The sequence below is a fragment of the Podarcis filfolensis genome (assembly GCF_964270895.1).
Source record: "Podarcis filfolensis genome assembly, chromosome: 4".
NCBI classification, from domain to species: Eukaryota; Metazoa; Chordata; class Lepidosauria; order Squamata; family Lacertidae; genus Podarcis; species Podarcis filfolensis.
Window position 1 is genome coordinate 78,690,558 of NC_139607.1, and position 15,336 is coordinate 78,705,893.

General features: G+C 41.5%; 1 protein-coding gene across 9 annotated transcripts in view; it reads left to right on the plus strand.

Annotated features, from left to right (window-relative positions):
- The window catches only part of FLT1 (fms related receptor tyrosine kinase 1), a 136,217-nt gene that overhangs the window by 109,317 nt on the left and 11,564 nt on the right, over positions 1–15,336 (plus strand). For all 9 annotated transcript variants that reach the window (XM_083608986.1, XM_083608988.1, XM_083608981.1 and 6 more), the window contains 7 exons: positions 6,331–6,435; positions 7,015–7,128; positions 7,562–7,650; positions 8,689–8,848; positions 9,193–9,290; positions 11,667–11,789; positions 13,487–13,598. In XM_083608986.1, the coding sequence (XP_083465112.1) occupies positions 6,331–6,435; positions 7,015–7,128; positions 7,562–7,650; positions 8,689–8,848; positions 9,193–9,290; positions 11,667–11,789; positions 13,487–13,598 (801 nt within the window). The remainder of the gene's footprint in view (positions 1–6,330; positions 6,436–7,014; positions 7,129–7,561; positions 7,651–8,688; positions 8,849–9,192; positions 9,291–11,666; positions 11,790–13,486; positions 13,599–15,336) is intronic.

A 15,336-nucleotide genomic window follows, 5' to 3' on the forward strand; every position in this document is an offset into this window, starting at 1 on the left:
CTCAGTAGGAAGTCCCCAAGCAGCACCACCCTTGTCCTCCTCCTTCCTGCACTCAGTGGCTGAATCATCTCTGTCCTTGAAGGGTTTGAGAGTCTTCCTTTCCTGTCTGGTATATCCTGAGAATCACTCTCATTGGACAGATAATAAAAGTGATTTCTTAGTTCCAGTGCTTCAAAATTCTACTCTTTTTTCTGTCAGTAGCTGTCTTCCATGCAGTTTCCTCCTTGTTACAGCTCCCATCTTCTTCCTTGGCAGTTTCTTCCTGGTTATGGCAAGGAAAGCTCTGCAGTGCCACAACAGAACCAGCCAGACAATGTGGCCCCAGCAAGCACTCCAATGGTGGCAGCTTTAACCTTCAAAGTCCTAAAGATTTGAGCCTAGAGTAGCCAAAGCAAGGGCCTTCTCTAATACATTCCGTTCACCGAAAGCTTCTCAAATAATCACATCCCCTTCCCACTTGTGCTACTTGGGATGCATATGCATTGACACACCGTTAACCATTCCTTTGTTCTTCAGATACCAAAGCTCAAACTTGAATTCATGTCTCTTCAGCAAACTCCCATAGCTGGAAAAGCTACTTGCTGGTTGCAAGGCTGGCCTGGCCTCTTCCTATCAAGTGGTGATAGGGATAAGAACACAAGTAGAGTCCTGCTTGATTGGATTAATGTTTCAACTATTCCAGTACGCTGTTTCTCACAGGGGCCAACCAGATGCCTCTCAGAAACCAAGAAGCAGAACTGAAGGCAACAGCTCTCTCTAGCAACTGCTACTTAATGGCATACTGCCTCTAAATTTTAATTTTAATCTGAATTTTCCTCATATATATTTGCTAATCTAAAGATTGCTTTGTTTCTTCATATTTCTGCCTTTTGTCTAATGAGGAGCGTGTGTGTGTTTTGCTTAAGGCATAAGATGGATCTGGGTAACAGCCAGGCTATATGTTTTAAAAAATTGGGATCAGCTATTGTTCCTTTATCCTAAAAAAGTTAGTTATGTAACCTGATACCTGCAGGAAAACATGTCGGAATTCCTAGGGATGGGTGTGAATATGTCAATTTTATTTTCTGTCATTTCTCATCTTTCCAATCTTAAATTCAGTTCTCCACATTTCCAGTTTGCAATTTAAAAAAAAAAACTTATGTGAAAATTCATCAACATTTGAGTACAAATTTCTCCTAATACGCAAGTTTGCCAAGTATACATATTTTTGCAAAGCATTTTGCAATGCATTGTTGCCATGAATGTATGCTTTTTGTGCACGCTTTACCCTCAGGTATGCATTTTTGTACACATCGCTTGTCTGGAGAACTGGACTGCTAAATTTGGAGAAATGCAAATTGCGGAGGATGGCTGTGTTTGGCTTGCATATTATTTTGGAAAATGCAAATTGGATGGGTCACCTTTAAATGTGAACTGAATTGAATTTCTTTCTCCACCTCCACTACCTGCAGCACCTAGAAAAGTCTAATTCAACCTCCAGTCTCCATCTTGGAAATGAGTCTAAATGCAGACCTCATTGCTAGGACATCCAACCTAATTTTTGTACTCCCTCCCCCCATTACTATTTTCCCTGTCACCCCACCCCACTTTCGGCTCTTAGTAGCACCTGGCCTAATGAAGCATTTTGGAGCATTTGAAAGTTTGCTTATGGTTTAGTGACATTTCAGTTGGTCCTGATAAAGGTATTGGCCAATTGTGACTGTTGTTTCTTCCTCACCACCACCCCTGCTTAAGGATCAACATAGCAGCCTTGGCTTTTTAAGTGTCCATTGTTACTTATAGACTGTGAATTTGTTGAATCCCTGTTTAAAGCTACTGGCCATCCCATCCCCACATCCTGTGGTGGTGAATTTCATAAACTAATTAGGTGTTGTGTGAAGAAGTAACTTCTTTTTGTCTGTCCTGAATCATTGGCCAATCATTTTCATTGGATGAGAAATATACATAACTAGCACTAGCATAATGTTGGCCATCTGCAGTTTTATTATACAGGAGAATTCTCCCATCTGGAAACTGTCTCAGATTGCAAGGAAAGTCATAAGGACTTGATTGAAGGCAATACTGCTTGTCTCTACCTGGGAGTAAGTGTTAACAGGGCTAGCCATCTTCCTTTTGCTAGGTGATTAGTGATAAATTTTAATCGGTCAGTCTTTCTCCAACTTGCCCATTAGCTCTGTAAAATCTCATACATTTTCATTTTTTAATTATTTTTCATTTTTATCATTTGTGAAGTATCTAGTAACCTTATGCGCACAAGAAGTTATTACACAAAAGGAATAAATAAAGCTTGGTTTATTATATGAAATGAAAGTGACAGAATATATATAAAGGCTGCTTCAGACAGCAAAAATAAAGCAGGTAGCAAATCCTACAATGCATGCACACCTTGATTTAAAGAGTGAAAAATCTAACTATCCCCATAAGCCTACAGGAACGTAAGTGTGGCAATTTTGCCATAGAAACCACAGTGAAAACAAGTTAAGAAATGGAGAAAGGGAAAGAAAGGTATACCTGTCCTTCAGGCAGAATGGTTTTTGGATTCCTGGAGGGCACTGAGTAGAATTTTCATTGGAGCTTTGAGAGTTCTGAGTAAATTTTTTGTTGGAGCTAGGAGGGCTGACTAAACATTGAGAATCTAAATCTCAGCTAATGAATCCAATGTCATCTAATGGAGAAGGGAGGGGGCTTTGAGATGAGCAATTCCTATAATTCCAATGGTTTTATTGTTCCGTTGGATTTATTTCAGAGTTTCCTGCCTATTTCCCACTTTGCTTATTTGCTTAATAAAAGTTGAAGGAATACAATCCTAGTGGGCAATGACCAAAACTGGCCATCCTTATCTGCCTCCTTTCTCAAAGTTTTCCCTCATTATCTTGATGGCATCCGTTCAGATGTAAAGTAGATTTTAACGGTAGCTAGACGCGGGTGGCACTGTGGGTTAAACCACAGAGCCTAGGGCTTGCCGAACAGAAGGTCAGCGGTTCAAATCCCTGTGACGGGGACGGACCATTGCTCGGTCCCTGCTCCTGCCAACCTAGCAGTTCGAAAGCATGACAAAGTGCAAATAGATAAATCGGTACTGCTCCAGCGGAAAGGTAAACAGCATTTGCGTGCGCTGCTCTGATTCGCCAGAAGCGGCTTAGTCATGCTGCCCACATGACCTGGAAGCTGTACACCGGCTCCCTCTGCCAATAAAGCGAGATGAGAGCCGCAACCCCAGAGTCGGTCACAACTGGACCTAATGGTCAGGGGTCCCTTTACCTAGGCTTACATATTCTGGTCGCTACACAATGTGTGAGGAGCTTCAGGATGTGAGCCTAGTTAAGTATATACTGTATCAGAATTTGGCTCTCTGCAACAGATATCAAATTGCAAATGTTTAGAAAACAAATGACTATTGTTACAGTTTCTGTATGAAGAAACATATGCAAAGGGTTCTATGCTACCATTGTTTATGGTGGCTGTAAGCATACCATATGATACCCATTAAGATGCAAACAGTATGGCAGATCACGCCTCCACTTAGGCCTTTTTTAAAATGTCAGTGTGCTCTAACCATTCAGTTATTCAATCAGGAAACAGCTTTGTGTCAAGCAGAAAACAGACTTCCTGAATTTGCACAGCCCTGTAGCCAGGGTGGAATCACTTAGTGTACTACCCAACCTAGGACGGTCCTTTACCCCACCTAGGATTTTTATTTTAATTGGATCTTTAATAGTGGCATAACAAGCACTGTCTGCATTGAAAGAATGACAGCTTGTTTTAAGAAAAAAAAGAGCAATTCTATGTTTGTTTGTTTGTGTGGCTCCCTCCAAGAGTGTAGTTGTTGGAGTCCAAAAGTCTGCTCACACAACATTTCCCCTGACTCAGAGTGGCTTTTTCATGATCTCAGTTACCCTAAGTGAAGCTGGAGGTGTGGGGAGGGGGAAAACCAGCCTGTGTAGTAGAAACATAACCCCTAAGAGATTGAGTTAAATATTAGGATTATCTATTATAGGCTAAGGCGACACCTTTCAATTGCCCTTCCAGATGTCCTCTTTACTGTGTATTCGTGACGATTTGTATTCATGCTGGTATTGGGCAGATATACAGATGATCCCGCTTTCAATACTGCTGTGCCAGGTGAAAAGGGGGCGATGGGGGAAATAGATTTCAGTGGGACATAAATTGCACCTTACATTCCTAATAACGCTGCTCTGTATGCCATTATCTTCTGAAGCCGCTGGAGGGATTTTCTGTGGCTTGTAAAGTGAGGAGAATTTGGTCCAAGAATTCAAATACCCAAATAGTCTCTACAAGTTCTTAGGAGCCAATGTTTGGCACTAAAACATAATGTAACTGAAACCAGAATATCAGAGGATTTTTAAAGCAGGGGGGTGGGGAGAGTTTTATTAGTTTTCCATGAAACAGAGATTGTTCAGATGGAAAAGATATCTGGAAAACATGCCAGTGTCCGAATACAACAATACCCCTGTGGTGTTTTACTGAGTACAGAGAGAGTTTACAAGTTGCTTATTCCAATGTCCTAAGTAAATGGACTATTATTGATCAAAACAAATGCCAAATTCTCAGAAAACAATGAGCTTCCAGGAGTTAGGTTTACAACAGATGGATGCCTGGTCTGCACGGGGGCCTAAGGGCTCCATGACAGAATCAGGCTCCTGCAACACAAGCAACAGGTTTCAGTGCCCTTTATCTCCTTCACTTTACTGATGTCCTTGTGATTCTGTGAATCCAGGTGGACAGATGTTCAGATGAACACACATTTTACCACACGTCTTCACCTGATATGTGGTAAAACCCGAGCAACCCTGTCCAATCAGGGGAAAGAAGGGAAGTTAATGAAGCAGGGAGATAGCAGAACAGAAAGGTGAAAGGACCAGCTGGGATCTGACTGGTGCAACCCTTAGGTAGGGAGAAATAGTCTAATGTCCAAACTGTGTATGATGTTGCCATCTAGTTTGCCCTTATGTAGCTGATGTCTTTTTAAAAATAAGTAGCTGGGGGGGAATGGAGGGACATAGCTTTAATCCTTTGCTCTTGCCGAGATCCCAGCTGGAACTTGTCCCCCATCCCAAGACTTGCAAATATCAATGGGAATAGTAGATTATGGGAGGCATGCTTAAAAGGCAGCAAACATTCCATTATTTGGCTTAGCACTGTACTTTTACAACCATTTAATTTCTTGCCCTAACCAGCAAAATATCTTAGGCCATCTCTGACCAAGAGACGGATGACATAACAGAGTGCCAGACAAGTACTGAAGGCCATTCCAATCCTTGCAGAAGAAATGAAGGAATGAAACAACAGCTGGGACTGATGGTTACTGTTGTGCCTTGTGGCATTTTTCAGCAGCAGCAGCAGCAGAGTGCTTCATGCCAGTACAGTGGTACCTCGGGTTACATACACTTCAGGTTACAGACTCCACTAACCCAGAAATAGTACCTCGGGTTAAAAACTTTGCTTCAGGATGAGAACAGAAATTGTGCTCTGGCGGTGCAGCGGCAGCAGGAGGCCCCATTAGCTAAAGTGGTGCTTCAGGTTAAGAACAGTTTCAAGTTAAGAACAGACCTCCAGAACGAATTAAGTACTTAACCCGAGGTACCACTGTACTTTGCAGCAGTTTTGCAACATTTTGATTGTTAATACAGCTGCTGCCTTGAGGCAGCATAGCCATTGCTACAATGTCATTCTTAGGGCTTGACAGTGGGCTAAGTTTGAAGCATAAGCTTAAATGTGATAAATATTTTTTGTCTTGTATCCCACCTGTTGCAGGTTACTCCCCTGGATTTTACAGACCAGTTCTAACAAGTTAATATATCTTAGCTGACGTGGCTCAGTTTCTGTTATTCCTAATAATGCAGACACGCCATACATTTAAAGCACTTTCTCCATGCCAAAGAATCCTGGGAATTGTGGGTAACATCTCACAGAGCTACACTTCCCAGAATCCTAAACGACAACAGTTCCCAGGATTCTTTGGGAGGAGGAAATGTACTTTAAATATATGATGTGTACACAGCCCAAAACACAATAATTACTATTGAAAGGCTCTGGATCAGAAGTAGCCAGGTGTGATAATCTCCCCCTTTTGCAGCTGTGCTCACACTTCCATCATTTGTTTGACTACTTAGGGTTTCATTTATATTGTGAATTGCTTTGAGCATAGGTCTGTGAAAGTGGTATAATTTGTTGCATTTAAATTCAGGAGCTCTCCATGTATTATCACACAGTCAGAACTTTAAATATAATGAAAAGTTTAATACTGTGAGTTTATCTGATGATGTCTCTCTGAGCAGCAACTGTGATTTTTTTTTTTTTTTGATGCAGGAAAGACCCTTGGGCGAGGTGCTTATGGGAAAGTAGTACAAGCAGCCGCTTTTGGAATTAAAAAATCACCCACGTACAAAGTAGTTGCTGTAAAAATGCTGAAAGGTACGTATGGTATAGAACAATTCCGCTTTCACTTTGTAGTGTCCAGACTGTGTGGGCACCCATTTTCAGCTGTCCTGCATCTGCAGTAAAGCTGAAATCCTGTTGCCATTTGAGCCAGGGACCATAGCCTAATGGTAGAGAGCCATCTTTGCAGGCAGAAGCTCACAAGTTCAGTTCCTAGATCCTCCAGCCAGAGTGGAGCAAGGCTGCTGCCTGAAAGCCAAGTTGGTCTTGACTGGCCTTCCTCAAACTGGTGCCCACATTTTGGAATACAGCCCCCATCAGCTCCAGCTAGCACAATCAGCGGTCAGGGGAAACTGGGGTTGTCGCCCAGAACATCTGCAGGATACCAGCTTGCGGAAGGTTCATGTAGGCAGCCCACAGCCCAAACGGTGCAGTTACAGGCTTCTGGACTTATGGTGCTGTTCCTGCCTAGGGTTCAGGTTTGCGGAAAGCATCCTCACAACCAACAGAATGCAGCTGGTGATCAACAACAAGTAGTGACAGGAGCCAGGGCAAGAAATCTCCAGGTAAGAAGTGCCCTAAGTAATAAGTAAACCATTTTGCTTGGCCTTGCAGAAGGAGCCACCGCCAGCGAGTATAAAGCTCTGATGACTGAGCTGAAGATCTTGACACATATTGGTCATCATCTGAATGTTGTGAATCTGCTGGGCGCTTGCACAAAAAATGGAGGTATGGACAACTATGACAAAAACATGGTGTTCTGGTTTGCTATTTTATTTATTTTTATTTAAAATATAGCTTTACTTTTTTTTGTATTTATCACAGGCTGGAAAGATGGTTCTTAATGCTAAGTTCTGCTGGGCTTTGTCCTTGTTTTAACTTCAAGAGTTAAACCATGACTTGATACAACTGTGTGAAAATACACTTTTGAGATGCAGGCCTGAATTAAATCACATACAGATCAAACTTTCCTAGAAATCAGTGTGAAACAAAGATGAGAGTAGGGACTTCAGGGGAAATATTATGGATTTCTTTCAAATGCATTCTGATTTAAGTAATTATGCTGTATTGCTGAGACAGGCACTTGAACAATGACACAAAAGGCACAGAGGTTATAAATTGTCATTTCCCCCCACCAAAACGTTTATCATCTTGTTCACAGGGCCACTAATGGTTATAGTTGAATATTGCAAATATGGAAATTTATCAAGCTACCTTAAGAGCAAAAGGAATTTCTTTTCTTCCAACAAGGTAATGTCCCAAATGCTGTATTTTATTTCTTCAGTTCACCGTCCACTGAAATAATCACATTAATTTTATTTTGCTGCACAGTACAAATAGGAACAGGTGTGCAAATGCCCTTTGACCAGTGCAAATATGAGTTGCTTTAATGTACAGATATAGAAAAATAACCAGGTTGTTGCAGCAATGCAGTAACTCAAGAATTTTACAAGGTTGTACCTTCCCCACTGCAAGACTTCATTGCAGGGTTCAGCAGCGATATATTTTGGATATGTAAGGAAGGATATGTAATCTCTGGGTCAGCCTAAGTGCAATTCTATGCAACATGACCCTGGGACTTCCCATCCTTGCACAGGCGCAGTGTTGAAGCCATAGGACAAGACCATTAACTAAAAAATGTGGAGCAGGAATACAACTCCAGATGCACACCAGCCCTTTGCCCATGGGCCAGATCTGGCTGCCAAAGCAGTTCTATCCATCTGCTCCTGGCTCCACTAAATTTAAATCAAAGTGAAAAAAGTGAAAAAGATAGATAGGACTCTCCTTTCCCCAAGCTCCACCTCCCACCCCCCTACTTCACACTCCCCTTGAGTATTTCTGCCTGGCTGGAATGTGGCCTTGAACTCTGATAGTGCCTTTGGTTTGCCTGGATGAGGGACAGTGAGGTGTGTGCAGAAAATAGCCTATTGCAAAAGGTAAAATTTAAAGTATATTTCTAGGAGGAGAAACTGGCTACATGATGTGTGGTTCCACTCCCTTGCTTTAACCGTTTTCTAAGGGACAGTGTTTTCTAGTGGTGGTGTCCAAGGACCTCACCAGCACATTTAAAAAGTAATTGAATGGAAAGACCTCAAAATCCATTGGGTACAATCTAGCTAAAGTTAAGCACTTTTAGATTACATTTATTTAACAGGAGGGATAAAAGCACATGCTTAACTTTCCTGCTGAAATCAGTTGGGCTCAGAAGTGCTTAACTTTGGCTGGAATATCTTCTGTTCCATCTTGTGCCAATTTTTCCCTCTCCCACCCCCCTCTTTTTGTCTAAAGGATGCCTCCATTCAAGGAGAGCTGGTGACAGAGGAGAAGGATGTGGAGCCCATTGGTGGTAAGAAAAAAAGGCTGGAGAGCGTCCCAAGTCGAGAGAGCTTAGCAAGCTCTGGATTTCAGGAAGATAAAAGTTTAAGTGATGTGGAAGAGGAAGAGGAGGGTATGTATTAATTCCTTCCTTTTTCTATGCAGCCTGTGGATATTTTTACCGCGTGATCTGCATCTTTGACATTTTCTTTCCCCGTTTATCACCCTCATAAACATCCTTGGGAGATACTCGGCTCCGAGAAAAGATGGTTTAAAATAAGCTTATTTACAACGTTACTCAATCGGACAGGAAGATGTGTGACTGTTTCTATGGTCTCTTCCTTAACCTTGGGGAAGTGCTCAGCACCTCCCAATAATTGTTTTTTGTTCTCACTAGTAAACTACGTTTCAGGCGCTCCATTGTACTGTGGGCAGCACAAAGTCATGTTAACCTCGTATGCGCTGAATTGATTTCAGATTCTGATGAATTTTACAAGTGGCCGCTCACCATGGAAGATCTAATTTCTTACAGTTTTCAGGTGGCCAGAGGCATGGAGTTCTTATCATCTCAAAAGGTTAGTTTACCCCCTGTGCATTTCCCCTCCGGAAGATTAATAATAATGGGGTAATGTTTTGCATGCATTATGCTTCCAACAACCTGCTGTATAATTGGCTGGGAATGTTATCCCCATATTGACCTCTAGTCTTTTTTCCTGGCAGAGGAGCTGTGCCCTTAATAGCTGCATGACAGAGAGAAATTCAACAAGTGCAGCTTTTCTGTCACCTTTGTAAAATGCATCTTTTAAATTGTTGCCTGTTTGTTAAGACAGAGTCCTTATTGGGGGGGTGTGGAGAGCCAGCGACACTAAAGGAATATATACATTAGAAGCATATGTCCACCACTTATATTTTTTAAAAAAATTAAGTGTTTTACACAATTTTACACAATTGTTAGCCACCTAGCATACGGCATACTCTAGCCACCTGGCCTAAATGAATACATGGATTCCAAACCCCTTTCACAGCACTACCAAAGGTAGTTCTTATACCAGTTTAAGTTTGTGATGTAACAACGCCTCTAAGAATCATGTTTCTGTTTTGTTAAATACAAAATGTTTGTGTTACTCCCTGAAACTTTATTGAGAAAGAGGGGTTTTCCCTTCACCCTGGGAAACTCGCTGCACAAAGGAAGCATAGGGCAAGGCTGCTGAAGTAACCAGCGGCTCCTCATCTTCCTTGCAACTAACTGCATCAGGGAAATTGCATCATGGGGAAGACAAACTGGTTTCTGTGATTCAATGGCAATTTTGTTCCCCGGAACTCCTAAAGGAAGGAAGGAAGGACAGTTTTCTTTTTGAGGCTCTCTCTATAAATAAATGCATGTTTATTCATGTCTTCATAGCGTACACAGCAGACTAGAAACAAAAGGCTTGTTCTTCCATTGCAGTTATTCCTCTGCCTGGGGTTAGATCCAGGTGATCAGGAACCACATAAATAGCCACTAATAAACACGCAGGAATATGGTCATCTGCAGCCTCTGACAACATGCTTAAGTATGCCTTGTCACCACTAGCGGGGCCACTTACCACATCACCAAATAAAGAGAGGGAGAGAAAAGAGGATATGCCTTCGTGAGAAATGCGCAAATGCCAGTTTATCAGATGGAAACTGTTGTTGGCATCCGCCTGCCTCGGGAGACAATGGAGGAGTATGCCTTTGAGAGTGAGGTCAAACTATTGGAAGGTTGCAGTGCTTGCTGTGGTTGTAGAGGCCGATATGGGAGAGACATGTTTTGTTGCAGCTGGGGCAGATGAAGGCGTCCAGTTGCAAAAAAATACTATAATTTAAATAGAAGTGTAGTTCCTCTTGCCAGACAGGTGTGCACGCCCCTTCTTGGTTTGCTGTCCTGGCACTGGCTGCTTACAGTTCTTCATCTTTAAATGGGATGTGAACTGGGTAGCACTTCAGCTAGACAACTGTTTTCTGTAAAGGAGGGCACATGGCCACTCCTTTGGATTTCCATTGATGTCACTGCTAGGAGTAATGGTGTAGTCAGAGGCTACAGATGACCACTTTTCCACCTTAGGGTCACTGCGTGGGACATTTTTCAGTGACTGTTGCATGTCATCACCAGCATTTTATTTGTATGCCGCCTTTCCATAGTAAAAACTGTGCTCAAGGCAGCTTACAACAAAAATATTTGCATAATCACAAACATAATAAAAGTAGTCATAACTAACTAAAACACATCAAAAACCAAACTGAACCATTTTGACATAAATCATAAAAAGTTCTAAAAATAAAGATATAAACAATTCATATCATTAACAGCAACCCCACCACCACCAACAAAACCCCCTAAACAATACCCCAACCCAGCAGTCATAGTGCTTCATCTCTAGAAACATGATTTAATGTTCACAGCATCTTCAAATCTCAGCTCTCCTTTTGAAAATAAATGTGTTTCTACAAATACAAGTTTCTGGTTTGGGAAAAATTAAAGATTTGGTCCAGATTTCTGTTCAGTTCAGTTTGGCTCTCTGAAAACAGGACTGGTTAAGGTGGACTCCACTATAAATTCTCATATGGTAGGAAAAATAGCTGCTTATCTAAGTCTATACAAAGTCCTAATTGATTTTGGATTTTATTATGTATTTCCAAATGCATTACCTACAAAGCCTAAAGCAGTCTGACTTATCCCTTGGTAGAACTCAACAGATTAAAGGTACACATGCTTATATTCTGAAGTGTTTCTTTGTAAAGCACCTTTGCATTTCATTATGGTAGTTCTATGTAAACTTTAGGCAACTTCCAGAAGAAAATGTAAACGGAGCTATTAAAAACATGAACATGTATATTAATGCTTTTTAAAAGGACATGGAAAAGATTCAGCTTTGTGTTTTGGAATCATATCTGGATCAGCAATGAGATTGTTTAATGTTTTCTTGTAGTGCATCCATCGTGACTTAGCAGCCAGAAATGTCCTTTTGTCTGAAAACAATGTTGTGAAGATCTGTGATTTTGGCCTTGCAAGAGATATTTATAAGAATCCTGATTATGTGAGAAAAGGCGATGTAAGTCAGCATGCTTCTTATGTGCCCCATTGTTTATCATTTTGAACAGCTCACGGAGAAGATTTCTAAATGTTTACATTCTCTGCACTCTAAAAGGCCCCTGAAAGTGATTGTACATTTTTTATGTGAAGATGAGCGGTCCAGATGAGTTGTATGCACTGTGACAGTTTGCATCCTCCACAACAATGCTCGGAAATGTCCGCCAGCTCTGTTTTTTGAATAGTTTACATGTTGATATTTGTTTCTTGGCTAACCTTGCTAGGCCCGCCAGTAAAAAGGCTTAAACTTTATTTGCAAAAGAAATAGAAGTTTGCGTTTCTTCACTGGGGGTGCAGTGGGGCTTAATTTGAGCTATGGCTCATCATAATTTACCCCCAGAATCTTTTGGTTTAGCTCAAGAATTTGTTGGCACTGTTAGGACTCAGCCCTGGAATGTGTGAAATAACTTTTCTTCCCAAATAGCATGGGAAACATCCTTATTAGAAAAACTAACCAATAAACTGAAACTGACAAATAGAAGAAGATGCCTTCACCCCGGTTTGGTTCCCCTTTATCACATACACAGCCCAACAAGACAACAAGAATCCCCCAACAGCATACGAATCAATTTGGCTAACCTGATTCAAAAATACACACTCATACCCTGCTCACACACAAAAACAATTCTCACTGCAGCCGACCAAAGACAACCAACCACACCCTAAGCCACCCTCCAACCTCTCTCACCATCAAGGAAATACAACAAGTGAATAGTAAGAGAACCCATACAAGTAACGCTGGCACAACCCCTCACACACACTAAGTAGAATAATAGAGGCATAACCACCTCACCCCACTCCTCTCTTCCCCCCTCTTCTTTTTCCAAATTGTTTAACCAGGCATGGCCAAACTTGGCCCTTCAGCTGTTTTGGGACTACAACTCCCATCATCCCTAGCTAACAGGACCAGTGGTCAGAGATGATGGGAACTCTAGTCCCAAAACAGGTGGAGGGCCATGTTTGGCCATGCCTGGTTTAAACCAAGTCATAAACCAATAATTTATACATTGGCCACTAATAATGAAACATATGTTATAGATATTTTTCAGCATTTATTATGCTATTTTTGTGGTATACAAATGACATGAGAAAACTTGGTATATTTATTTGCATAACATTATTCTTGTTTATAAAACCCAAATTTAAAAAAAACAAAACTTTTCTTCCCCTTTGAAAAAAAGATCTTAATGTTCTGGAAGAATATATGAGCAGCATTAAGGAACTTTAGGCACATGCAAAGCACATTTCTTTAATACTGGGGAAATCACAGCATACCGACTTATCTGCATCCAGGGCTGTCTGTATTTAGCTTTTGTAGAAGTGCAGGGAAAAAGAACATAATTGGTACTAGGCACCCAACCAAGCTTCCTGAGACACTCAGCTTTTGAAAACCAAGTTTCTAGTCTTATATTTGTGATGGCTGGCTTGAAACTGGCAGATCTCTAAAGTCAGAGTGGAGTACTGTATGTGCAAGACAAACTGCATCTCTGGATTTAATCTCATTTTTCTAGCACAACACCACTCTGGCCCTTCTGTGAGCAGAAGGCAACTTCCACATGCAGCCTAAAACAATAATTCTAGCTCTGTAAAACACTTACATTGCTATCTACAGCTAATTTCATTTTGCTTGAAAAGTAAGGCCCTTTTATTTTGTTGCAGGCACGTCTCCCCCTCAAATGGATGGCACCAGAATCTATATTTGATAAAATCTATAGTACCAAAAGTGATGTTTGGTCATACGGAGTACTGTTGTGGGAAATATTTTCTCTAGGTAAGTTGTTCTTTAAAAAAAGTGAATTGATTCTATCCTAAGATCTCTGAAAACAAAATCAATTGGATACAGTACCCAATTCATCGTTAATAGTGCAATCCTGTACATGCTACTCTGAAGTAAGCTTCAACAAGTTCAATGTGACTTACTCCTACCTAAGTGTGTTAAGGATTGCAGCTTAAATATTATATATCAGAAATGGGCTTGCTATGATCTGCTTACATTTTAGTAGAAGTTAAACCAATGTGTTTTGAATATACAGTGGTACCTCAGGTTAAGTACTTAATTGGTTCCAGAAGTCTGTTCTTAACCTGAAGCGCACTTTCCCACTGAAAGTAATGGAAAAGTGGATTGATCCGTTCTAGATGATGAAAAACACCCCCTAAAACAGCAATTTAACATGAATTTTACTGTCTAACAAGACCATTGATCCATAAAATGAAGGCAATAATCAATGTACTGTACTATAAAATAAATAAGACAGTATTGTAGATGAAAAAATTAACATTTATTTTTTTCTTACATGCACTGATGATAGTCATTGTTTGGCTGGGGGGCTTTTATCCATTTCTGCAGTCACACAATCAACCAGTAGCTGAACTGGGCTCCACACGATCCCCAAAACAATGACAGAAGGCAGAGTCCCCCAGAAGTCCCCCAAACGAAGGAGCAAAACAGAGACAAAGGCACAGGGCAGACTCACATAAACAAATCCCAAAATCCTTTGCAGAATCCCAAAATCTTCCACTCCCCCCCCCTCCCACAGGGTAGGTGGGCTTACCTGGCAAGGTGCCACCCACCTTGCTACAGCTGGGGGTGGGGCAAGGCTTGGTAAAGGGCTTTTCGGCCCAGTGTTCCTTGCCTAACTTTGGGGCTGGGATGCGACCTGCTGGGCATCATGAGGATGTCGGGCCTGGCTCTGGGCAGTTGTGAAGGCCTCAGAAAGCTCTCGCAGCTGGAGGCCGATCACGGAGCCTCTGTAGGCCCTGCGGATGTTGGGGCCTGGCTCCGGGCAGCGGCGAGGCCTCTGAGAACTCGGAACACTCACTTCCAGGTTAAAAACGTTCATAACCCGAAAAAAACATAACCCGAGGGCTCAGAACCAGAGGTACCACTGTAGAAAACAAGAGCTCAAGACCTCATAATATTTTCTTTACCTGAATGGCAGCAACTAGCAGGCAGTAAAGGGGCCCATCAAAAATTGTCCTACCTTCTCTCCCAGTCCCTACTTTTCTATATTGTGCAATCTAAAATCAGCTGCTACATGCTTAACCCCATTTTACAGAACCCAGAAAGGCAGAAACGCAGTGACTAGGAGGCCTTGGAATGGCAATGATGCAGTAAGCCCCTGTTATCTGTGTGGCTTCTAAGAGGCAGCTTGTCTCCTCCCTTGCCACACTGCAGGCTGCTCTTTCAGCATGGAAGATTCTAAGGCTGGTTATGATGCAGTACTGGGGTATTGACTGGAAAAGGGGAGAAAAAAACCACTTTGTTCAATGTGTGGGTGGGCAAGAGGAGGTCCTTGTGCTTTTCAGGATCTAGTGACTTCACTGTTGTTCACATCAGAACCATGGTACTGTATTAGTCTGTTAATCAGTATTTATTATGCTACACAAAATATGGCAATTATTTATAAATAGCAAATAAACTATGAACCATGTGTCTCAACAATGATGGGAACACATGAAAGGAGAGGTTTTAAAATTGTTGTCAGATAATCTATCTATCTGGGTAATAT